This window comes from Myzus persicae, unplaced genomic scaffold (assembly GCF_001856785.1).
Source record: "Myzus persicae strain clone G006 unplaced genomic scaffold, MPER_G0061.0, whole genome shotgun sequence".
Classification (NCBI taxonomy): domain Eukaryota; kingdom Metazoa; phylum Arthropoda; class Insecta; order Hemiptera; family Aphididae; genus Myzus; species Myzus persicae.
The window spans coordinates 380,297-406,636 of NW_019101980.1; the positions used below are offsets into that span (position 1 = coordinate 380,297).

A 26,340-nucleotide genomic window follows, 5' to 3' on the forward strand; every position below is an offset into this window, starting at 1 on the left:
GATAATAATAGTATAAAATATAATATATTATATAAACATTACCGACTTATTCTCCAGCAATTCCAGAGGTTATGGGGTTTAATTTTATATTTTATTACCAAAAATGTGGTATATAATATTACCCCAGAGTCCAGAGGTCTATATATACTTTATATACACATGACAGTAACGTATGGATTTCAAATCCATAGAATTCCATCCCCAAACTCGTCCTGCTGTATCTCGCTTTCATTTTTTCGATAACGGTATGACGACGTTCAGTGCGGTTTTAGTAGAAAAAATATATATATCATCTTAGACGTAAAGAAACACGTGGGGAGACAACACAATAAGTTGGTTAGAATGCACTGAAAGAAGTTTTAAATTTCAAAATATTAGTAGATGAGCTCACTTCACTGTCCAGTGCCACTAAAAGCGCGCACACTATAGTTGTTTAACACAAAATTTAATGGTTTATGCCTGAATTTTGTTGTAAGACATTTTTGTTTTTTATAATTAAAACTGAGTGACGAAAAAAGTCGTTTAGTATAGGAACGATGGAAAACGAACTATTATAATTCATAAACCTGACACCGGAAATTAACTGAGGTCTTATTTTTATGAGGCGAACGTGAACGTGAATTTTTAATACTTTATAATCAGCCAGACAGCCGTTACTATTTGAGTGCGTACGCAATACGAAAATGCCATCGGGTAATAGTTAAAATGTAAAAAGTGTAAAATTGCATGAACGCGGTCAAATTTCCCAAATTTAAAGTGCATTTTACTTCTTCTTCATAACTTCCTCTCGCAGTCTCGCCCCACCAACACTACGAATTTGACTAACCTAAAGAAACGGTCGTCTTTCAAAGAGGAGGTGTCACCCTCATGTATTGTCACAGTCTAAAAATCGCGCTCAGCCGTACAACTTCTGTGTTATTACCTTTAATATTTTAATGTGAATTGATGATCGAATTAACCGATTTGTCATCAAACTAAAAAAGGTATACAAAAATATCATTGGTAGGATCGTAATCTCAAATCTTTGTTTGTTGAGGTATATTCGTTTTTTACACATTTTTAAGCGAGCGCCTATCTATTACATAAGATATTTCAATTTAAAAGTGCTTGAATTTTCGTAAAAAAAAAAACAAAGTATACAAACGCAGATAGTATTTGTATTGCCTTCAATAGTTATACAGTTATATGTTATCAACGCACTCTAAAGGTATTAGAATAATAACGCTTACAACTCGTAATTTGTTCTGCAAAACCCAAATTTGCCATTTCGATCTCATACCGCGTGACACGTTTGAACGAGACGAGTCCTCTTCACAATAATAATAATTATTATTATAATTAGACCAAGAAGTATATCCTCATTATAAGTGTCTACAAATACAATAGCATTATACACACACCGACCGCGGACGACAGTATAAAATGAATTATTGTGCACAAAACGTGCGAGTTTTACCTCCGCAAACGCGTTTATATAATTACATACTGCCGTGTTGCAGGTGAGCAGCATCGTTCCGACTCAGGCGCTGGCGGCCGGTGCCATTGTGCTGGGGCCGCTGCTCATCACGGCCGGGCTGTACCTGCGCATCACGTACCAGGTGCACGTGGCCCGGCTGAACCCGAGCTTCAAACCGCCGCTGGCGTTCAACTGGGACTACTCGCTGATGCTGGCCAACGCCTATAGCTTCGTCATGTTCGTCGTGTTCTGGGCGCCGTTCGCCATCGTCCTGGCGCTGGCCAGCGTCCAGCGGCTGTCCGCGCAGGTGTTCTACAACCTCGCGTGGCTGGCCCTCAGCAAGTCATGCTTCAACAACCTGGTGTACTGCGCCGGCAACCGGCACTTCCGCAACGCGTACGTCAACCTGTTCCACTACTGCTGCTGCAAGACGACGGTGACGTTCTCGCGACGGGCCCGCGACGGCGCCAGCCGCCCGTCCGGCGACGTCCGCGTCCACATCATACCCGGCTACAACATGTACTCGTACACCAGCCCCACCAGGTCGCGGGAGTCGGGGTCGTGTCCGCTGCAGGGCCGGCCGCGGGCCAGGGCCAACGGCGGCGGCAGCGGCCTCGGCGGCGGCGGTGGTGGCGGCGGTGGCGGCGGCGGCGGTCGCGACGTGTACGAGCTGTAAGCTGTACGATGATGATGATATTATATAATTATATTATATAATTATTGTACTTGTCCGGCGCTTATACCTTCGCCCCGAACACGCATTAGACGACAACGTTATTATTATTATTTATTAATTATTAATTATTATTATTATTACCTAAGTGTGCGATTTTTTTATATGATAATATTATTATATATTATGCGCACGAGTTTTTCTTCCCTCGTATTATATATATATATATATGTGTGTGTGTGTAGGTACACACATATACATATGCACATACACGACATTATATATGTACCTACCCTTAGAAAAACCGCGTTTGTACCATTTATATACACGCGTTACCATACTCACATTACCGCCTAAAACTATGTATTATGTAGGTAATATAGTATAGCTAATATATTGTTGCCCTTACCTATATAGTATATAGTCACCGCCGCCGCCAAAGTTCGTAATATTGACGTTAAGGTAGAAAATAAGTTTTCGATTTGTCGCGTGTGTATTATAGGTATTATAAAAAAAAGAAATCTCATATTATCGATTCGTACGATATGATAATAATAATAATAGTATATTATTATAGTCGGGGTACGGCCATACTGCGGTTGGGAAAGTAGAGCGACGAGGGTACACGCGCTAATGTGTTAACTGCATATAAACGTCATATATTACTACCTTTTTGATATTGCGCAGCCGCCAACGTGGACGAACAGGATACTTTGACCGATTAATCCCTCAGTCGGACAAAATATACTACAGTGAAACCCCTAAATACAGGACACTTTCGTTAGCTGAAATTTCGTCCGCTGTTCACTGTATGAGAGTTTAGTGCGTAGTTTGTTGCTGCCGAAACAAAAAAAAAAACGTTCGCTATTTGAAAGTGTCCGCGGTTAGGGGAGGTTTCACTGTATCACATAACGATAGACAAGCCCTCCGATCTTTCGGCCCCTTCCATTTTCTGCCGATCGTCTACTGCGGCAACGTTACGATATCGAAATACGCTGCACCAGCCGCTTTCGTGTGTGTAGGTAATGTGTAATAATAAATAATTTTATTCTCAGGTCGACCTGTACTCGAAGTGTAAAACGCGAGCGGTAAGCAGCAGGGTCGGGTCGCTGGATGGGGGGGGGGGGAGAGGGACGACACAAAAATAGAGCCATCCGTCATCGAGCAAAACGGTGCGCATAACACGCCGCCGCACGTGTCAATACGACGTCATAATTGTATACGCTCGTATAGTAATAACGACGGCGGCAATAATGTGCAACGCGGCTCGATAAAGATGACTCTCGACGACCATAATAATAATAATAATAATAACACATACCTACCTACGGTTTGGCTCGGTCGTCCGGAGAGACTCACACTTTGGTGAAACACGAGACTCGAGGCGACGGATTTAGAATTTTATATTTTTTTTTCTCCCCGCAAGTGTTATCGCAGTACAGAGCTGGTATGCATTTATTTAGATCCTAAACAATAAGGCAGCGGCGGCGGCGGCGGCGGCGGCAGCGATGACGACTGACGCGGCTGCAAAAGACTTTTTCCGTTGAGTTTTTAACATAATTTTTTGTCAATCCCTCCTCCACTCATCCCGCACTCTACAGCCGAAGTACACTCGCACTCGTTCCTCGTAATAATCCGTCAAAATAATCACCACGTGGTGGATAAGGGGGTGGGGGGAGGGTTGAAAATTGAATTTAAGTGCACGATCTAAAGTGCGCGCCGAGCTCGCCGTCTCGCTGCGACAGCATATATCTTTGGGCGTCATGAGCATATTAGACGAACGAAGTTAATAACGCAATAATATACTAGTAAACGACCTGATCACTGTTATCTACAGGTGGTCCTGGTCCGACTACCGAGTCGTACTCGCAGCTATATACAATTACGTCGAATATATATCCTAGTATATTTTGTTTTATTTTTCAATATTTATCCCCCCGCCCACCCGTACTTACATTCCGACGCGGAACTCGCCCGCGGTGCTCCGCGTATATACAGGAAACCAATTGCATTCCATCTTTGATTTATAATATTATATTATATATAAGCATGTATATATAGTATATAAATATAATATATATGTTATATACTATACCCGTCCACTGTCCCGAGCCAAACAAGCGTTGTCAATTATATTATATGTATATACTATATATTATTATTTATTAAACTATTTATAGCCCATATGGCACGTCTTATACATATATATATTTAGGTACAGTTACTACTACTGCAACTCTGTAAGTAAACAGCGCAATTTGTTTGTTTCGTATCGGCGGCGACATTTTATTAAACGTTTTGAAATTTAAAAAAAAAAAACTAAAAATGGATAGTACTAATAACATTATAATACAGAATAGCAAAATAATATAATATATGTATTATTAGTATTCGGTTACAGTTATAATATGTACTTTCGATTAAATGGAGTGCGATAATATGCCGTCGTCGTTTCGATTGTAGTCTTCAAAACAAAGTAATATTATATTTCAATGTTTGGTAAATGCCAAATGGTATATAAGTAAACGTTAGTATTTTTTATTATTATTGTTGTTGTTCTAGCTTATAAGTGTTGCACGTCCATAATACCCGATGTTCATTAATAAACAATATGTTTGTGCTTAAATCGAAATTTTTTCATTAAAACTATATTCAAAGTTAAAATGTAGATAGTTTAATATTAATTGTATTATTTATATGTTAGATGAGTTCGTGTGATTGACGTTTCACTCACAGTTACACCAGCTGACACCATCAGTTCGCGATCGGTGGTCAATTTTGTAAGATTCGGACCCACGGCCTATACGTGTTACAATATTATATGCGCTCGACAACATAAATGCGCAAGTCGGTCGGTTTAAATTGAAGTATTGTGGCTTAGAAGCGTGTGTGTGTACGCGAGTTCCAGCAGATTCAACAGTGAAAAATACAATTTGAAAATAAATCCCAAAACTACTTTATCGCATTTCTTCCACGCAAACCACCCCCCGTCGTCCATGTAAAACGCATTGTAGCAGTAAAACAACCGTGTGTTAATTTTATTATTATTATAATATGTATTAAATGTTCGTTTATAGTAATATCATAACTTATAACAGTGTCGCTAATACATTAATGAATTAAATTTAAATTTTGGATTTAGGGACCACCCGCTACCACTGTACAGAGGATTTCATACCTATACAAATGTTTGGTACTCACGCCCTTTAATGAGTGTGATCAGTAGTCGCTGTAATATATTTTTTCGATTTCGACTGACCTACTGGTATTAATTTTGAATTGCTTTAATATTTGTGTTCGAAATTTCCGCACACATAAAGCCACGATTTTACGAAAACAATAGGGGCTCGACTCCCACCGATGCAAATATACCGCAACGTTTCATTTGTTCATATTCATATAATATAATATGAATGTTATTCAAATCGTTATAAACGACAAAATTTCAGACTATACATTATGTATAGGTACCAATGTACCATTCATATTTATATATTATGTTATATACATAAATAATATTATCCAGTACCTATTAAATATAAATATGTATAACATATATATACTTTATAGGTAGGTAGTAGGTATATAATATGTACACTCGGAAATGTCATGGTAATAATAATTAACATAAAAACCTGAAACACAAAAGGCTCTTGTTCACAACTATTATTCCTATTCCCGGTATTATTCTGGATACTCGACGTAGGTATATATTATAATATTGTTTTATGGTGGTTTTGATTGTTCTCTTTGACTGCGATAATTGCTATTCGTCAAATGGTTGTTTTTTCTTCAATAATTATCCGCAATATAATACATCACACCGGCACACCGCACTCGACGCGATAAGGTTTTTTTGTTTTTTAGGTATTTCTTTTTGTTTTTTTTTTTTGAATTTAAATAGAATACAAAATATGTTCACGAACTCACGTCTTCTACAAGTATCTGGAATTGTCGACGACTGGTAGAAACGCATATGATTTGATCGTAGAAAAAAATCAAGAATTCGTATAAAAAATATATGTTAACGAGCAGCACTTTTAATAAATTACTTTTGTATTACCATTGCCACCTCGGTCGTATACAGTTCGCAAAGTAGGAAAATAGGTTTGATTGAGGTTTTTCTGATTGATATAAAAACTCACTAAAATTATTTTCTGTTTCTTCGATTTTCTCTTTCGAAAATAGGGACTAAGTATCGTCAAAAATGCCTGACCGCGGTAGCATGGTTACCTAGATTAATAACTTATACCTACATCGTTTCACAACATTTAAAAAAATAACAGTTATAGGTAACTGTATATATGATTGGCGCCTGGTAGCGCATAAATTATAAACATAAGTAGATAGGTATGAAGTTTGAGGCACGAACCTAATAAAGTAATCATTCATTATAATAAGTAATAAATATTGTACGTTGCTATTATTTCTGTGAAATTTTTTTACCTGCAGAGGTACCTACTTCTCTACTCTGCCAAAACTTTTGAAGCCACGTCCATTTTAAAACAATAATGGTTGACGTACTTTTAACGCACATAACTCGAGTTGTGGTTTAAACAATCGAAGTTCTTACTATTTTATCTCCTAACTCATATTTTACGTTTTATGAGTTGCAGCTATAGTTTACATTATTATAGCATATTATCACTTTTAAATGCACAACTTATCGTCGTCAAACTTTGAAAACAACACTTATTATGTGTATCTGCGCTGGGAACCTATTATCTAAATATGGAGACCTCCTTGGCTTCTTATATACAAGTGACACTTATTAAAGCATAATATGTGAAGATGACTCGAAATGACAAATTATATGGATTTTACAGTGTCGTTCAGAATTCACATACCTATTACCTACTATAGAGAACTGAAGTGACAAGCATTATTGTATTTAAAAACTGAGTCTATATAATAATAATAATACCTATACCTACCTACCTACCTACCTACTACCATTGAGTGTATATTGTATTTATAAGCAATAGTGCAATACATACTCAATGCTCCTACCTACCACATACGTCTATGGTCTATAGTCTATTGAACAAAAGTAATAAAAAAAAATAAATACGTGTACAGTTGTACAGGTGCATATTTTGTATTTGAACAGTTTTAGGTCAACTGAATGGAAATATAGCTACATATGTTTAGTGAGTTCCGTTATAATATATTTGGAGAAACTTTTTATTTTTTAAAGCCATAATAATTGATTGTCCAACACTACTCAGAGCTGGTTTCGTGTAATCTGCGTTACTAATAAGTTACGTAAATAGGTACAGATCCATTATAAATAAATATATTATATAAATTGTGTGTAAATATGCAAGACACTGGGAAAACATGAGTATACCAAAGACATATGAGATCAAATTGTTATGTTTTTAGAAGGTTATTTATTATAAAAACATAATGTAAAAATACTGTAAAAAATTGTGAACAAAATGTCTTCAAATATATTTTTTTATTTATATACCTACCTACCTAACTACTTATACACTATTAGTATTTTTACCAACTATAGTAGGTACTTATATAAATCATACGTATATATATCCAATACCATCAGTTGTGTTATTGAGTTAGGCAACAAAATTAAATTATGTACTTACTTTTATTTGTGTGTGTGTTGTAAAAATTAAGAATATCGCAGACAACATGCTGCGATCAGCGGTTAATTGTACAGTACCTAGTATCTTTAACATACAATAATATTATATTTATGTATGATGACTATATACCTATTATAATATTATATAAATAAGATTTATAACATAAATATTGTCGTAACTAATTATACTATACAAGCGCATATTATAATATTTAAAATGATTTTACCTATTATTATTATTATCATTATATTATTATAAAACATTTTATTAATTAAAAATCTTACCTACCTATCTATGAAATTACTATGTATTGCTGTATGACTTATAAAAATAATCGTATAATATTATATATAGTGTGTTTATAAAGTAAGTATCTACATCATACATAGGTTGGTGTACCTACTTCGTACTTATATTTAACTTGGTACCTATTATATTGACACATAATATGTTTATATGTTTATTTGGTAGGTACCTACTATTAACTATTATTGTTTAAATATTTAAGTTTTAGCGCATGCATAATACAAACGACCTATTTTCAGGAGGGGTTTCTTAAATAGCCTATCAATATAATAATAAAACAACCAGTCTAAGACTACATTTTGTGTCAATTTTATTTTGATTTTTATAGCAGGTAATTTTTGAAAATGTAATTGAAACATAAATTATTAGGTACATATATATATAAAATATATAGACCTCACCAATTATACATATATTGCGTTGGTTCGTTTCAAAGTTTAACAATACCTATGCATTATTTTAAAATATTAAATGTACCTATGCTTTTTGGGTGAATCCTCTAGTGTACTTACCAATAATAATTGACTTGGTTGATAGTTGATACTTATTTTTCTTTTCCCGATAGGTGCCTACATTATTCAATTTCACTTGCAACGATTAATATCAATATATCATATTATATGCATCTATCGCTCTAATTTCACAATTATTTAACATTTTAAAATATGTAATTCAAATTTAATTTTTTACATATCATTTGCGTTCAGATTTACTCGCGACAGGTTACATTTTGTCTTGTAATAACGGAATAATATATGTATACGTATTAAACGCCGTTAGCAAAAAAAAATCTCGTGAAACAATAAAGGGACCACAATATTTTTTCTACTGGCAATTTTCAACAACAGGTTAACAAGGCCTTGAAAAATTGTTTAAAAAAAAAATTATTCATTTTGAAAATTGAAAGTTATACCTGTATTGTAAATCTAAATCTGTGATACAATAGAAAGGGACGATTTTTGAAATTGACAACTTTGCTTTAAAAGGGTAATTATTTTTAATGATTTAATTTCTTAGACTTTTAACGTCATGCTGTCCAACACATAAAAATGTTTTGCAAAAAACACATTTGTTTCGCTCAAACATCGTACTATTCACTATTAAAAAGTCATTGACAATTAGGTATATTTAGTTATTCTAATAGTATAATGGCACCTAACATGCATCAGCATCACAGTAAGAAAATAAAATAAAACTGAATAGGTACCAACTAAGAAATAGCTAACACACTTGATTTTGAAATAATCACAAGCCATACTTCTACAGTCCCATAAGCTAATAAGTAATAACTTGAGTTCAAAATTATTAAATCATATTTAAAGCTATGGATGTCAACGCACATTTAAAACAAGAACATTTAAATTATATTTCAATAAAACTGTGATTCAGTACATATAATCTGTATAAATGTTTTATATCATTTTTCAATATTATATATTTTGTTTTTTATTAGGTAGGTGTTATAATAATAATTATTATTATAAATTTATGTCTTTCCACATAGAAAAACATTTTTATTTCTGTACTTAAAATATAGCTCGTAATGTTTAAATTTTTTGTATGTCAATAATGCATATTATAGCTGTAAGCAGAAACAAAACAAAAAAAAAATTGTAATTTTATACTTAATATTTTGTGTGCATAGAATTTGAAGTAAACAAAAAAAGTAATATAAGAAAACCATTGACTATTTCACCTATGACCTATATACATAGGTACAACATTATATTATAACAATAATTAATATCCTAAAATAAGGTGCTTTTTTGTGTACAACTAAAATTATGCCTGTTTAAAATTAATCCATAATAATACAGATATTTAAATGTTTGATTTGCCTTTTATTTTTATTTTGAACCTGGGCTTCAAATCAGTTTTTATAAGTCCACCTTACTTCATAAGTAGCTGGGTAAACCTTGGTTTTAAGGGAGCCCACATTGGGTGGTAGGGGAGAGAACTCCCCCTAGCTTCCCTGCTAGTCAAAATAATTATAGCCAAATTAAATATCTAGAAATCCCAAAAATCATTAATGGTACCAAGGTGTATTGATATTCTGTTATAGTCGGTAAACATACTTCATGATAATAGAATTTTGTGTTGAAAATAGTTTTTTGAAATGGTTTGGTTTTCATCTAAACAGTTTATTTAATTTTAAAATCTATTTTCAACTGATTTTTATGTATTCGGTTTCAATTGCAGTTAGAAAATGAAAAAACTTAAGTCTTACCTGACTGGGTTTAAAAAATTTCCAAAAACTGACATTAAGCCTTGTTTTGAACCAATATTGATGTTAAACAGTGTATTGTAAAATTATTCTACTTATGTACAGGATGGATAATTTAATATGAACAAAATACTACTTAGTATAGACGGCTTAAATTGATACAAAGTACATAGCTGATACCCACATAAATGTTCATAACATTAAAGTAAATAAAATATTAATAGTAGGAATAGAGTTGGATAATATTGTACATAGGTTTCAGAAGGTGCATTTCTAAATATGTACGGTTAAAAGGTACAAGTTAAAAACATATGTCAGATAAATGGTGGCTGTAATGTTAAATTTATAATTTTAATTTTTAAATACAAGTTTTAAGATAAAATCTTATAAATTATAGTAAGTACCAATACAATTATTGCATATCTTAATAATTAAATAAATAAATAAAAATATCATTATTTAATAGTTATTTGGTAGTTGTTAATTTTCAAACAATGAAAATTATGAACTTAAAGTTCAAACAATATTGTAAAATTTGCAGAACTTTTTGCTTAAGACATACATTTTATTTCAATTCTATATTCACTGACTGAAGTGCATCAAGACACCACTGTGGAAAATTCTTATCTGGATACATATTTGTCATAAATTCCTGGACAAATTCTGGAAATTTGTTTACCTTGATACTTTCTCTAATACCTTTCATCAATTGCATTTGATAATTAAGATTATGTACCGATAATAAACTGCAAGAAACAGCTTCTGTACTGACAATCTGATGTAGATATGATCGAGTATATGTCTTACAGGTTGAACAGCAACAATTTTTTTCAATTGGTCCAAAATCCATTCTGAACTTTTTTTGTCTTAAACTAATTTGACCACTTGAAATTAAAGCACAACCAAACCGAGCTGTTCTTGTCGGAAATACACAGTCAAACATGTCTGCTCCTAAAGCGCAACAAATTACTAAATCCACTGCAAATCCAACTCCCATTACATACTTAGGTTTATCACAAGGTAGTATATTAGTAGATAGAAGAACCATTCTCCAAAAATCTTTTTTTTCTTCCCCACCAACGAGACCACCTATAGCATAACCGTTCACTTTTCTTTCCAAATGTAAATTGGCACTTAACCTTCTTAGATCATCAACAAGACCCCCTTGAACAATTGGAAATATATTCTGTTCATTAGGTCTTTCGTGAGCACTTAAACAACGATCTAACCAACGTGTAGTCCTGTATGTAGCTTCTTCCATTCTTTCGCTGTCTTTTGAAGTAGTAGGTACGACATCATCTAACTGCATTATTATATCTGCACCAATTGCATTCTGTATTTGAATAGACTTCTCAGGAGTTAACAAGCTTTGTGTACCGTCATAAGGTGATTCAAAACTAACACCCTGTTCATCAATTTCAGCCATATGTAACAATGAGACCATTTGAAAGCCTCCAGAATCAGTAAGTAAAGCTCGTTTCCAACCCATAAAATTATGAAGGCCTTTTGCTTTTTTTAATAATTCAACTCCAGGACGTAATCCCAAGTGGTATGTGTTTCCTAGAATAATTTGACAGTTAATATCTTCCAACTGCTCTGGTAAAACAGATTTAACTGATCCTTTGGTACCAACAGGCATAAACACTGGCGTTTCCACTGTATAATGTGGTAATTTCATTAAACTAGTACGAGCTTTTGAAGAAGAGCAGGTGGCGATCACATCAAATTGCAAGGATTTTTCCATCTTAATATTTTGTCTTATAAGTTTAGGCTTGAACCTATTCAAATAAATTCCTGAAAGAAAAAAATTACGATGAACATTATTAATAAATTCAAATATTGTGATTGGTATGTCAAATGACTTACAAATATTTGTATAACAATAAAATCTAATAAGCATTATAATATAATAAAAAAAAATATTATTATTATAAAACGTACATTATTTTAAATTTAATATATGTTATAAGTTAATATAAAATACATTAGTAGTACATGAGGTATCACAATGTATTAACTATAATAATATATACATATGTATTTATAACATAATATCATTGATTAGATATACAATATTTTACATTAATAAATATTTACAATATTAACAATTTTAAATCTCTGTATTCAACCAATAATACTATGATCAATCACTAAATTATTACAGAACAAATATCAATACATAATGCACAAAACATTAATATTTTTACTATTTACCAGGGGCACCCCTACAAAAATAAGTTTAACTGGTGCAACACAAAAGGTACATTTTAAATTTATTTTTTGAAAATGTTTTGAAAGGCGCTTACTCTGAAAGTGTAATAAAATTGATTTTTTCAAAATAAAAGTATTCTCAATAAAATTTCAAAATAATTTTTTCCCTTGTAAATAAATTTGTGTATTTATTTTAGTTTGTATAACTATGTTTTATTCTTAAATAATTTATTAAATAAATGATAAAATCCCCTATCCTCACATAAATAATTCAGTAAGTACTGATGATGATCATTTAATTGTTCCAACATATTCAGCATAGAAACAAAACATACCTACTAATAATCATAAAAAACCCAAAATAGTAATTTTTTGACATTTGTATTAAGACGGCTTAACTACCAAAATTTTTAAAAATCCACTTTCCAGTTTTTTTGGTAAAACTTCCAATGTAAAGAATGGCAACATTTTTTAAAAGGACCATATAGTATAACTGTATTTATACTGAAAATAGTTAGTGTAGAAAAAACCTAATATTCAGAAATAGTTACCTGTAGTTCTTCAAAAATAAGATAGAAAGAAAAGAAGAGAAAAGTGATTTACTGTTTTTAAAATTTTAAAGATCATTGTGTATTGTATTTTTGTAAATTTACATATACCTACAACAATAACATTTTTTAAGCTCCAGTGGGTACTGGGTGCATCGTGCATTGGCACTCACTGAACACTACATACCCTTGGTTTCTATTGATATTATATTTTTTTTTTAAAGATCAACATATAATGTTATAACTATAGAACTCTGGAAGTATTTTATCTATAGGTGATTTCTTAACTTTCAAACTAAAATAGATTGCATAAAAAATCATAAAATCTAAGTGAAATATGGTAAAAACATTTGTTTTTGATTTGGTTTTAAAATATGAGAGTATATTTTCAAAATGTTAATGATAATAAAGTCAAAGTCAGACACATTGTGATTCTCACTTTCTAGCAAATAAGTAATAATTATTAATTATTGCTTTTCATAAACAGTAAAATTGTTAGTTAGTTTTATTCCAAAAGTTAAACAATACATTACAATTGATTGTCTACTCATGTACACATGGAATCGATCATCAATCATAACAGTGGTAGGTACTTTTTAATTAGACTCCTAAAAACTAATTTACCAAACAGCCTTAATTATTAACATTAATGTATAATTTAAAGATATTTTAACAAAAAAATACTTACATATGCAACCAAATTAAAGTTTGTTAGTAAACCAGTGGGTACAGAAAAACAATTCAATAATTATTCATAATTATTATGAAATGTTTTCATCAAATAGAGTTTAAAATACACAACATGTAAATTAAAGTTTACGTTGTAACAAAAAATGAGAAGTAATGAATTTAAAAAATATATTTTAAACGTCTTTTTTACTTTCTTCTCCGGTTGCCCAACAGTTCATATTATGAGTATTTCTTATCACTTATCAGTAAACAACAATATTGATTAAAGTTATCGGTACTTGGATACCGATAACCGTGCAATGTGCATGGAAACCACGTGCGACGTTACCAGTTCTGAATGGGCCATCAATCATTATAATAATATGGCCCTCGGTATCGGGGCTAAGGTGGTTAAGTTAATTTTATAGAAAATAGAATATAGATCATCTACATGGTTTTTATTATTATTGCGTGTATTCAAGTTTTATTTATTATAATATCACAATGTAGACAATATCTGGTTTCTTAAAAATTTGTGTTGATGTTATTTTTTAAATTTATCTATTTGGCTCTGTAATAACTAATAAATGAGACTAAATAATATAATATCCTAAAAACTGCTACGAATGTTTCAACTATAGCACGGACTGGACGAGCCCACGGCCTGCTACATTACATCGATAATTGGATAATTGATTTTCGTAATTTCGTATGACAATTTCGACAATACGTGATTACACGTATTTATGAATTATAATCCGCTTCCACTGGCGGGCCATTTTTTAAGTAGTTAAATTTAACTCTAATTGTAATTTAGAACTATTTAGATTATATTTTAGTAACAATTTTTCATTGTATTATGATATAAAAAAAAAAAATTATTATTATTACTTTTAGGTTCAGGATGTAGATATAATATATTGTAGTATCTACATCGTAGTTTGGTCGATTAATTTACATTTTCCTGAAGTGCACACACTGATTCTTATCACGTGCTTTTTGTTTATTATTATTTATTCGATAACTACTGTTTGTTGTATTCGTATTTTGTTGAATCAGTGCATTTAGAATTTCAGCGGCAATTACTGCACTATCAATATTAAATATTAATTGTCAAATAGTAAATTGCCATACACTTTTACAGGCTACTTATATTTCGGAGCAAAAGTTAATTGTTTAATTCAATAACTGTTGATAGAACAGAACGAAATTAATTATGTCTCCAAAGTAAGTATAAGACATCATACACTATGTAACAAGTGTATTTATTTGTAAACCATAGGAAGAATATTGGTCGAATCTTTTGTCTTTTATCTTTTTTTGCTAATAATTTGGCATGCGTTCTATTAGGTTTATCTATTATAAAATCAATTTCTCTACAAACATGTTTCTGATTCGGTGTGTGTTCTGCGTGTGTCGTTTTAATTGCGTTTTATTTTATTGCTCATTCATGCTCTGAATCTTCCAACATGAGATAAAGGTCAGGATTGTTGATAGTAAAGATACCGTACTATAGTGATCTAGATGGGACTGCAAATTAATAAGAAAAACACTCTTCGTTTTCTTCAATAATTTAATTTTCGTCGTCCAAACATGACCTCTCATATTTTGTGTGTGGTCTCTTGTATTTGCATTGGCATAATAAGGTATACGGTGATTTACCCTCTTGTGTACAAAACCTTGGTTTGTGAGGTACCCATATGTAGGCCTTTTATCAGAATGAATTTCTGATTCTGCCACGCAACAACCACTGTTAAACTTATATAACATACAGTGAAATAATTAACGAATATAAAAAGTCATAATAAATAAAATTAACATAAATGATAATACAATTTGAAGAAATGCCCAATTTATATTATAAATGATGACAGATAACGCATGAGAAATACAGTTGTTTGATATCCTTGTACCAAACATGGAGCGAGTGCAGAACGGTTAATTCTCTAGAACGTACACCAAATTAGAAGGGTTTTGTTTAGAGTGTAGCTAGCATTATTCAAAGTAAAGTGTCACATGCATGCCTAAAGCTCTATATCTATTTAGAATTTAGTTGATATCGAAATGTATGCTTGACTTGGCTCCCCAAAGCTTCCCACTGATTATTGCCAATGTGTGTAATATACACCAATATTCATGTATAGTGTACACCAATTTGTCATATTGAAATTTATGTCTACTGTTGAACAGTTAAAATCTATATTGACATGATTACATTTTATTTGTTTGTATTAAAGGAAACGACGTGGAGGGTCAAGAGGTCGTGGTAGAGGCATATCGAAAAGAAGAGGTCCAAAACCACGTCAACCTATGTCTCCAGACACTGCTACAGCAGATGATACTGATGCTGAGGGTACGTCCACAGATGGTAATGTGTCTTTCAAACAGGTTATGTCACCACCACAGTCACCGACTAGAAAAAAACATGTTGAATACAACGAAGAAAGAGAGCTGTCTTTACCACGACTAAAACCTACTGTCATTCCAGAAAATTCTACCTTCCTGTCATGTAAAAACAAAATTATGGAATTTTTGATGTTCTTGTTGGTATCTTATAAAGATTTTTATTGTTTTAGTGCTGAGCCGTGATAATAAATCTGATTATATAATGACGGACGATGAATTGGACCATATTCAATGGGATCTTGAAGCAATGTTAACAAATGTAATCATACGCAGAAATACAATAAGAGAGGAATTAAGCACTTTTGCATCCATGCAGTTTGCTCGTTCCTTACATAGAATGGCTAAAAACCCCAAACTTCCTACAATTGTAAGTCTATGTGGTATGAAAATAGTATTAATTATTTAGTACTTATTATTACCTAAATAATCACACCCAATATTTATTTTAAGGTTTATTTAAATTTTTTTTATTTATTAAGAATAGGCTTTTGCGCAGAATGCTCAAACATCGTACAAAGTATGCAATGTTTAATATTTAAATAAATAACAATTCAATAATTATATTAATACATAATATTATACTAACATGTTGAAAATTAAAATATATATATTTGCCATACATTCTTAGAACCAGCACCACATGAAATTGAGTAGCTAAAAGTTGAAATACACAATGTTTCATACTATTTTTTTTATAATACTATGTGTATTAATTTTTACAGAGACCAAGAGCTGCTGCAGAAATTTCACCCGTTAATGAATGTCGTAAGATGAAGGTTGAATTTGATCCTACTAGCAAAGTAATTATAATATATTTTTTATTTCATTTACTTTACTCTATTTAAGGTAAGTGTAAACCACTTGAGATGACAAAAGCTGTCATAGACACACATCCCTCCCCTGTAAATTAACTTCCACACCAAAAATTTATGGCAGGCTGACGTGATATGACAGCTATGCACAAAGATTACAACCAATGATGAAGTGTCTACTGGATTTGACAGTTCAACCTGTATGCGCAAAAATGGTTCACTATTAAATTCCAAATAGAGTATATACCTAACCTATTCATATAACAATGGATACTCATCCATTTGATTAATTATGCATAAAACACATTAATAATTTAATTGTCATTTAATTTTTATACATTTGTTTTAGGAGCTACCACCAAGCAAAACTGAATCAGCAAATAAATTTTGGTCCCTTGTTGAACCATATCTGAGTCATGTAGAGAAAGAAGATCTTAAAGTAAGAATATATTAACAATTTTTTTTTTTTTATAATCTTAATTTGAATGTATTATAATTTTCAGTGGTTAAGTGGTCTAGTTAAATCATATAACAGCGATAAAAAATTGTATGAAATACCACCTTTGGGTGAACATTATGCAAAGAATTGGGCTAAAGAAGAGTTAGAAATGCAAAAAAACCAATCATCATGTTCACCTCGTCCGCCTAAAAAACTTAAATTTTCTGAACGCATAGCCCCCGATGTTGTAGAACTTGTGGATAAAGCTAATTCTGCTATGTAAGTTGAATTTTGAATGTTAAATTGTTGGTGTATATAAAAAATATTTTAGTTAACATTTAATATAATATAACTTAAGATAACTTTAGTTAATTAATCATACATACTATTAGTTGTGCATAAAGGTATAGTATTCAAATTTCAAACTTCAACTGGTTCCCTATAATATAGAAAACTAGTATATAGAAATAAACTATGTAATAACGTTCATTGATGGTCATAAATCATTAAGTTACCAACTAAAATATATTAATAAGTTCTAATGAATCAAATCTACCTTAATATTTCTATTTAAAAAATATAGCTAAAATAAGTAAAAATGACTTGCAGTTATAAAAAATAATATTCCCGCTTTGAAAATTCTAAATTTATTTTAAAATTATTCTATAATATAACTTGTTATTACTAGGGTTTAGGATATATAGCATTTATAATCATCAAAATAAGTGCTGAAAAAGCTTTCAAATTTCTTAATTGAACGTGTTGTAACATGACATAAACTTCCATAGCACTCTTCTAGATTTTGTGTCAATCCATAAAAATAAGCAAAAACTACAAGTCCCGAGTCCTGGTTATCACTCATATTTAAATATTATCTAGTCATTATTTTTTTATTCACTTACTTGATTTTATATTCCTCATTCGTTTAATGTTTAATTACAAAATTATTAATACACAAAAAGAAGTTAGCCGTATTCTTTTTCTACACTAACATATCAAGTTAATTTGTTAAATAACACATAATTCATAGCAATAAATAATAGAATAATATTTTTCTTCTATATTTATGAATGAATAATTTTTTTAAAAATCATTTGTTTTTAAATGTAATTATTACTTCATGAACATCTCTATTTAACCTATGCACCCATAAATTGATGTTCAATATTATTGTTTGTTTTTATTTAATTATTATAGTAATGATGGTAATGCATACACACCAGTTTACCAAAGAGTTGTAACAGCTCTTATGGATCATTCAAATATGTCTTTAGAGGATGCTGAAGAACATTTTTCAGAATTTGATGGTAAATTATTTACTCTAATACTCTCTTATAAAAAGAATTCATAATAATTTTTTGAACTTATTTCAAGATGTTGAAGAAAAACCACAAGAAATGAGTAATGTTTGTAAGGAATTTTATGCAGAACAAAATGTTAAGAAACAATTGCATAAATTAGGGCTCATGGGTCGTAATTCTAAACCGGGACTATCACCAGAAGAAATGCTACCTTCTTTGACTATAGCTGATGAGGTATTTATAATCAAAATGTTTTTTTACTTTGTAATTTTATTTTTTTTTTATCCTTTCATTTTATACACACTTTTTACTTTAGGAAAATGATGAAGTTTTAGAAGAATTAAACAAGTGTGATAATGCTTTAAGTCAATTAAGAGAAATGAATAAGAATCACTTGACACATTTATTGGGAAAATGCCGTAAAGATTATTATCAACAAATTATAAAAAATAAAATCGAAAAAGTAAACAATGAGGTATGTTAAAAATATATGTACCTAATATTTGAATGTTAAATAACAGGTAGATGTTTGTTTTTAGATTTTAAATTTTAAAACACAACAAAATGAATCATGGACAAAGGAAAAAAAAATTGCTCAAGTGGCTGAAGAAGATGATGAACTGCATTTTTTATTAAACCAACGTGGCACTTTTCTAGCACAATTGCAATCAGTGTCAACTGAATCCAATAATTTCTTAAGCCCGTCTGTTTCAGATGATTCAGAATCTAGTGATGAAGATTGTGAACCATCTAATGTACATATTAAAACTGAACCATCTGAAAATGACACTGTCGTAAAAATGGAAATTCTATTAAATGATGAGTATCAGCCTGAAGAACATGTTGAAATTGATATTAAACATGAAATTGTTGATGAGATAATGGACTTTGAAGAAGCTAATGACCATGAGAAGGATATAGAATGTGATGAAAATGTTGGCAACACAGAAGTTAATACTGAAGAAGTAGAAAAGACTGTAAACGAAGAAAATGAAACAGAAAAGTGTGAGGAAGGCAAGGTAAACCAAGAGGACCAAACAGAGTTGCAAACTAATGTTAAGGTCAATCCACTGGTTAAAATTAAAGAAGAAGAAGGTAGTTGTTCAGAGAAATTGACTATTGAACGACGGCGTAAGAAGCCTAAAAAGGGTATCTCAGAGAGTGAAATGGCATCTAAAATTGAAGCAAGAAAACCAATTAAAATTAAACAGGAACCTGATTCTGATCTTGAATTAGATCCTTCGGAGGATATAATTGATGGCGTTAAAAGAGAACTTCGTCCTCGGAAGTTAAATGAGCCACATATTTATTTTGAGCCATATGATGGATCCACAAGTGAAGGGAGTGATTTTACTGATCTGTCAGATTGATATTAATGCCAAGCATGCAACAAGTTGTACACTGACAACTTAAGTATAGGTCTCACTATTTATAATAAAAAAAAAAATTTAAGTCTGATTAATTTTTCCATCTTTATAATTTGTTCCCATTAATATTATATTGTATCAAAGTATAAGATTAGCTATATGATTTAGTAATAATAATTACCTAATAAGAGATAGAAATGCAATGTTTTACTTTCAATTGTATCCCCATATCAGACAGACACAGAGATTGTTATGTATATCATCTAGATCTACGTGGTCTGTCAAGAATATTAGCCATTAATCATAATTTATATTTATACTCATTTTTTACTGTTTTTAAAACCGGCCAAGTACTCCAAGAATAAATTGTATTGGCTTAATCATTAACAAAATTATTTGCTTTTAAGTTTTATTCATTTATAAGTATTTATATTTAATATTTATGACACTAAATACTAAATCAAAAATGTATTAATATACCAAATTGCATTTTAAATTTAAATTTGTATACTTCATTCTTAATTTACATTATGCGGGTTCATTGTTAAGCAAAACATTATTTATATTTTTTTCTTGTAATAAATCAAGTTTAAAGAGGCTGTACAAATTGATACAAAAAAATAAAATATTTTAAAGCATTGTTTTGTAATATAATTACTAAAAGTAGTCAAGCATTCTTACTCTAGTCATGATTAAACTATCATGTACTTGGAAAAGATCAGATTTTTTTGGGAGTTGGTCAGTCAACATCTGCTATTTGACCCTCATCCCTTAATCCCTCATCAATTAAATTATCTGCATACCTACCACTTAATGAAGTCTTGTCCCTGTGAGCACATTGGTTATCGAGGTTCAAGAACTTTTCATAAGTTGAATATGGTACAAATAAATCGTTTCAAGTCACTATTGAAGTTTTTTGATTGAGAATGAAGGTGTTTTAAAAATGTGTTTCTGGTCAACCAAAATTCAAGTGATTTGAAACAACCGGTTTTCATTTTTTTTACCCATCAATTTTTGAACAATATTTTTTTTTTTATTAAGTATTACGTTAATTACATTGTTCTCAAATTTAAGGACTATCTGACAATGAATTTATTTTTATTATATCTGTGATTATTTTTAAGCTTAAAATAATATAAAAAATGTCGAAATCGTTTAAAATCACCCAGATTTAGGGTCCCTATAATAACTATTAATGGGTAGGCTATGTCTCTGTGCATGATTTAAATAGGTTGAATTATACATTTTTAAGAGTTAATATTTAAAACATCACATCCACAAAAAAAAATTTAATTTAGATAATATATTTTTTATTTTATTTCATTTTAACAAACAATGGACATTAACCGTGCCTATGAAATAAATATTTACGTATGTTTTACTTAAAATTAACAAAATAACATAGGCACACTATGACAAAATAGGGAATAAAATATTAAAATACCTCACACAATAACGAATGACTTACACATTATTAAATATTAATATTGATCGTATTCTTGTCCCTAAATATTATTTATATAATTAAAAGATTTAGTTCCTGAAAAATCAATTGTTTTTGGCCTAAACTTTCATGCACTCTGTACCATTGTGTTATTCACATGCAGTTTTGGTTAGTAACGCAAATTACAAATTACTGTAACTACTAACTGTAGAGTGTATGACAAAAACTAGGGTCTACAATATTCGAAAAAAATTTAAATCAATACAATTTTTTTATGAATCTGTTAGTTTTAAATATCCAAGGAATTAATACTAATTATACATTTTGTTCATTTATAACATAAACAATATGTACCTACATAATCAATGTTATACCTATAACGAAACAATTTACATAATAATTAATAGCATAAGTTCCTAGGTACTACTTATTAGTCGTTACTCGTTAATTGGTCGTTATGAACTGATTTCGTACTATTTTAAAAAAATGTATGAAAAAGTAACCTAAAGTGATGAAAATAATGTCGAGTAACGCGAATGTAATTTAGATAAAAATATTTAATGTAACATGTAACGTATTTTTAATACTTTTCAAAAGTAATTTACCCAACTCGGGTCATTTGGCCGATTGTAAACTCAGCTCCGCCAGAATACCGGTTAGATAAAAAAAGTAATGAAGAGGTCTAACGTAAACTTCGCCATTTTTATTCTCTTACCTGTAATGGATTTTAAGAAGCTTCACCAGTGCTTTTGTAAAACTTAATAATATATCTCAACTAAAGAAGCTCAAACATCCAAATTGATAGTGTTGGAGAACGTTATAAATAGTTATGATAATGGATTTATATTACACTGAGATGTCAAAATATCTACAAATTGTATCTCATAATTTTAGTTCGCAGTTCCACATATTATAACATAACATACCTAGGTTGTACCTATACATATTTTATGATTATTACAATTATTTCTTATGATAATAAATAAATACCTACACATGACAATTTGGATGATTTGTTCTGACGATTATTATTTTTTATTAATTTTTGTATATTTTTAGGATATATATTAATGTACATGATATATGTCGTATGTATTAATTTTATACTGTGACTTGATTTTTTTCACTGACAAAGTTTAGGTGAACTTAATTTTACCTGTTTTTTTCCTAGGGAGCTTACATTAAAAAAAGGTATTTGTGAGTTGTGGCGGATTTTACATGCGCCCCTCAGATGTTAGGTAGGTACTAATGACCGTCATTCATAGGGATTAAGCGTTTCCGACATACCTAACATCTGAGAGCCCTGCACGGCTGCACTGAACTAAATATTAAAATGTGCAAAAAATCACTGAAGTCATTATTTTTTCAAAAAACTATATGTAAAGAAAATGTCAATACAAATGGGAGCTGATCATTCAAGATTATTGTTTTACAGCAGTACACAATGATTGTCTCTCGAAGTAATGTTTTATCATATAGTATATACATTTGAACTGTGACATGGAATTTATGTAACCCTCGAAAATGGACACAAAACACCAATTATTTTTCCAATGGAGAATTTTTTATTGAAATTAGTTGACTTCATTAAGTCTTGACTAACTTAATCTGAAAATCCCGGCAAAGAAAAAAGTATAATATACTAGATAATAAAGTAACTATTATGGTCGTATTCGACATTTATCGATACGAATTCTTTCATAAATCATAATAAATGCTAAGTAGATCGGACTTAGAATGTTTATTACCTGTTACTATATTATTATTCATAAAACAAATTGGAGGGAAGGCACTTGTCCCCAGTGCCCCCCGCCAACGATACAGGTACGGAATTAAACCAGTATCTGAGTCATAGCAAAATATTGATACAAATAAACAATCCATTCGAAGGTTTTGTAAAAAATCTATTATTTATATGTAAAATGTGCATCAATAATAATCTAATAATCATTAGAATTTTATTGTCATACGTTGTCCAACTAACAAAGAGATCACTACCCAGCTATTATTTTTGTATATTAATATATTATGTTATTTGGTCTTGGTGTAAGCATAAAGCATTCGTCAGAACTTGGGTCTGGCATCGCACGATCTCCTTCCACGACTAAATACAAATAATAATTTATTCGTTTATATCAATTGTTGTATTCTACTACTTTTTTCAAACAATACGAAACGTTCTGCATGGATATAATTAAATAGCTCTAGTTGTGGACTGTGGTTAGTGGTTACCACTCATTAATATAATATCACAATACTTTTTTTTACTGTTCGAAAATGTTCTGAAGTAGTATATAAGTACTAGACTCGAGTTAATAAAATCATAGTGTAGGTACGTAGAATATCCCAAAGAAAACCATTAACTATTTCGTGTTTCCAAAATCACGAGAATTTGAGATTCTCTAATTCTTTAATTTTGAATGTTTAAAATTCAGTCTTTAAAAATTTGAACATTCGGTACCCATGATAATGAATAACCTACTACAGATTATACACCTGAAATCTCAAATGAACAATTTCCAAATAATCCAAATTTCCAAAACTTCAAAATTCAAAAATTTCCCAGAAAATTTTTTTAAAAATGCAAAATTTGAAGCTTGAGCAAGTCGAGCTTAGTAGTATTATATTGTTTGATATGTGGGCCGTTCCCGGTGGTACTGCAATACCGGGTCAACCCGCGGTGGAGCAGGAGCAAGCCCCAAAATCTCCACCAAATTTGAAAAAATTAGTTTAACATTTGAACCTTTCAATGAAAGGTGTATCAGATGTTAAGCTGATAAGAACAGATTTTAATTAAAAATTTTTATGGGGATACAAATTATGGGAGAATACAATATCATGGGGGGGGAAACATCAAACAAAGAGGAATATCAGCATAAATAAAAATCACTGAGAAGAATCACAAGTGACAAACAACAATAAATCGATAAAAATTACAAAAATTACAAAAAATTACAAAATATAAAAAAGACATGGAACTCACAGGCAAGTTCAGCATGGTATTAACTAGATAAATTAGAATAAAGTATATGAATATGAGACATGTGTATATATACAAAAAAGAAAAGAAAAAAGTTAAGGTTATTCGCGGACCTGCCGAACACCGGTCAGGTGCTCAATATACACGTCCCGTGAAGCCGCTATCGTATCGCTCACACACAGCTTGCGCATTAGTGTGGCGTACGAGCGACTACACAGGACCTTCATAAAAATATCATTACCTGGGTCCCATGACCCCAGGGCGCCTACAATGAACGGCATTACCAGCACCTCGCATCCGTGCTGGGCGGCTAACTCTGTTCGAAGATGCTCATATTTGGATTTTTTCTCCGCGGCGGCCGCCTCGAATGCCGCCAGGCGGTTGTCAAAAGGTACGGTGACGTCCACTATATAAATGTTTGGGCCCTTCTTCAGAACTAAATCCGGTCTCAAGCCCTGGTTGCCCACGACTTGATTCTCGGAGAGAACCTCAAACTTAGTGGACGCCGCCTTCTTGATTCTGGTGACAATCGCGTTATGCCTCGCCAAGTAGAGCGCGGTGTATCGCATACAGTGGTCGACGACGTGGGCTAGGCTTTCATTTATATACCCACACCGTCTACACCTACGATCACCGGCCCTCCAGGACGAGGAGCCATTTAACGGCACGAGGTTCAGTCTGGCGCGATGTACAAAACGCCAGTCCGCGAACCTCGTGAAGTCACCTTCCCTCAAGAAGTGGGCAGAAGCAGAGTGGGCGGCCACACATTCAACGGCTCTACCTTGATCGGGTTTAGCGATCAAGGCGTCGCTTCGTTTGAGCCGCAATGTGTCTCGGACCGTCCTCATGACCGCCCGCCTCTGCTTCTTACCCATTACCGTACCTTCGTGTGCAATCTCGGGAGCGCCCTCCAGCGACCACTTGACACCAAGCCGCTTGGAGGCGTTCCGCGCCCTTGACCACACACCGCTGACGCCCGTGCCCCGGGCCTCCCGGAACACACCCTCATCTACGCCGGACAAGTAGGAGGCGACCTCGTGGATGGACGGGTCCTTGGAGATCCTCCGCCTTGTGACATCCTCCACGTGTGCAGCTGCATCCTCAGCGACCCTCATGTCCGGTGACGTCAGCAACTTGAACCCACTGTCCACAGCGGCGATGTCTGCATCCTCCGCCAGGATCCTGACACCGCAGCATCCTCGCCTCGTGGACCCGTAAAGGTACTCCCCGGATGCCTCTTGGGGAAGGTACAGGGTCGCTTTTATCTCCGGTCGCATGATTCTGTCAACCCGTGCCCAATCTGATTTGTTGAAAACCCCCAACCGTTGCAGATGGACGGTCGAGGGATAGAAGAATGTCTTCAGTGCGTCAATCCGCTGCCACGGAGCGAGCTTGCTCCGCACGATCTTCAGGCCGATTTCGATTGTTTCGGCTAGCGTGGAGAGGGGCGGGATGACATTGAACCCGACCTGGGCGCCGAGGAAAGTTGCGGCTTCACCCTCCGCGAGTGGGCGTAGGGGGGAACCACTCAACATGAACTGCGTGTTCCGGGCCCCCACGGGCCGTCGACCGGAGAGGTGCAACGAAGCGCACTTCGCGGCGTTCAGCCGGAGCCCAAGCATACCCAGGCCGCTGTGGGCCGCGTCGATGGATGTTTGGAGCTCCCCCGGGCTGTCGGCGATCAGGCAGAGGTCGTCGGCGAACGCTAACACCCGGTGATCGGCAGAAGTGCCCTGCAAGCGGGCTACGACCGGGTCGATGGCCATAATGAATAATAACCCGCTCATTGGGCACCCCTGTTTAATGCCGGACCTCACCGGGATATTGCCGGTCATACCTCCGGCCACGCTGACCGAAGATGACGCTCCTGCGTAAACGTCCCGCACTATGTTGAG

The 26,340-nt window shown here is 32.7% G+C and overlaps 4 protein-coding genes and 1 long non-coding RNA gene across 8 annotated transcripts in view; 2 read left to right on the forward strand and 3 right to left on the reverse strand.

Annotated features, from left to right (window-relative positions):
- LOC111030891 (melatonin receptor type 1A-like) overlaps positions 1-2,247 on the forward strand; it is a 117,945-nt gene extending 115,698 nt beyond the window's left edge. For all 4 annotated transcript variants that reach the window (XM_022310600.1, XM_022310601.1, XM_022310602.1 and 1 more), the window contains one exon: positions 1,500-2,247. In XM_022310600.1, coding sequence (XP_022166292.1) covers positions 1,500-2,132 — 633 coding nt within the window. In that variant the 3' untranslated portion in view covers positions 2,133-2,247. The remainder of the gene's footprint in view (positions 1-1,499) is intronic.
- On the reverse strand, positions 2,166-16,525 carry LOC111030893. Its single transcript, XR_002604141.1, has 3 exons — positions 16,512-16,525; positions 14,722-14,723; positions 2,166-2,273 (listed from the first exon to the last, which is right to left on the reverse strand). It is a non-coding gene; the product is annotated as an uncharacterized LOC111030893 (long non-coding RNA).
- LOC111030892 (queuine tRNA-ribosyltransferase catalytic subunit) lies at positions 10,746-13,958 on the reverse strand. The gene is made up of 2 exons (XM_022310604.1): positions 13,716-13,958; positions 10,746-12,062 (listed from the first exon to the last, which is right to left on the reverse strand). Exon 2 carries the CDS (start codon positions 12,010-12,012, stop codon positions 10,834-10,836), a length of 1,179 nt encoding a protein of 392 aa, XP_022166296.1. The 5' UTR covers positions 12,013-12,062; positions 13,716-13,958; the 3' UTR covers positions 10,746-10,833.
- On the forward strand, positions 14,913-20,412 carry LOC111030890. The gene is made up of 10 exons (XM_022310599.1): positions 14,913-14,923; positions 15,934-16,205; positions 16,273-16,469; positions 16,825-16,902; positions 17,264-17,353; positions 17,418-17,632; positions 18,551-18,660; positions 18,728-18,888; positions 18,971-19,129; positions 19,194-20,412. The coding sequence occupies exons 1-10, from the start codon at positions 14,913-14,915 to the stop codon at positions 20,022-20,024; spliced, it is 2,124 nt and encodes a 707-aa protein (XP_022166291.1). The 3' UTR covers positions 20,025-20,412.
- Positions 20,413-24,546: 4,134 nt separating this feature from the next.
- Positions 24,547-26,211, reverse strand: LOC111030878. The gene has a single exon (XM_022310583.1). The coding sequence runs from the start codon at positions 26,209-26,211 to the stop codon at positions 24,547-24,549; it is 1,665 nt and encodes a 554-aa protein (XP_022166275.1).
- Positions 26,212-26,340: the final 129 nt, after the last annotated feature.

Bases quoted from the DNA above. Each gene is read 5' to 3' on its own strand.
- LOC111030878 (XM_022310583.1), bottom strand. From the start codon at position 26,211: ATGGCCATCGACCCGGTCGTAGCCCGCTTGCAGGGCACTTCTGCCGAT.
- LOC111030890 (XM_022310599.1), top strand. The intron at 16,206-16,272 runs GTAAAAACAAAA...TTATTGTTTTAG, and splicing joins AAATTCTACCTTCCTGTCAT to TGCTGAGCCGTGATAATAAA. The intron at 16,903-17,263 runs GTAATTATAATA...CATTTGTTTTAG, and splicing joins AATTTGATCCTACTAGCAAA to GAGCTACCACCAAGCAAAAC.
- LOC111030892 (XM_022310604.1), bottom strand. From the start codon at position 12,012: ATGGAAAAATCCTTGCAATTTGATGTGATCGCCACCTGCTCTTCTTCA.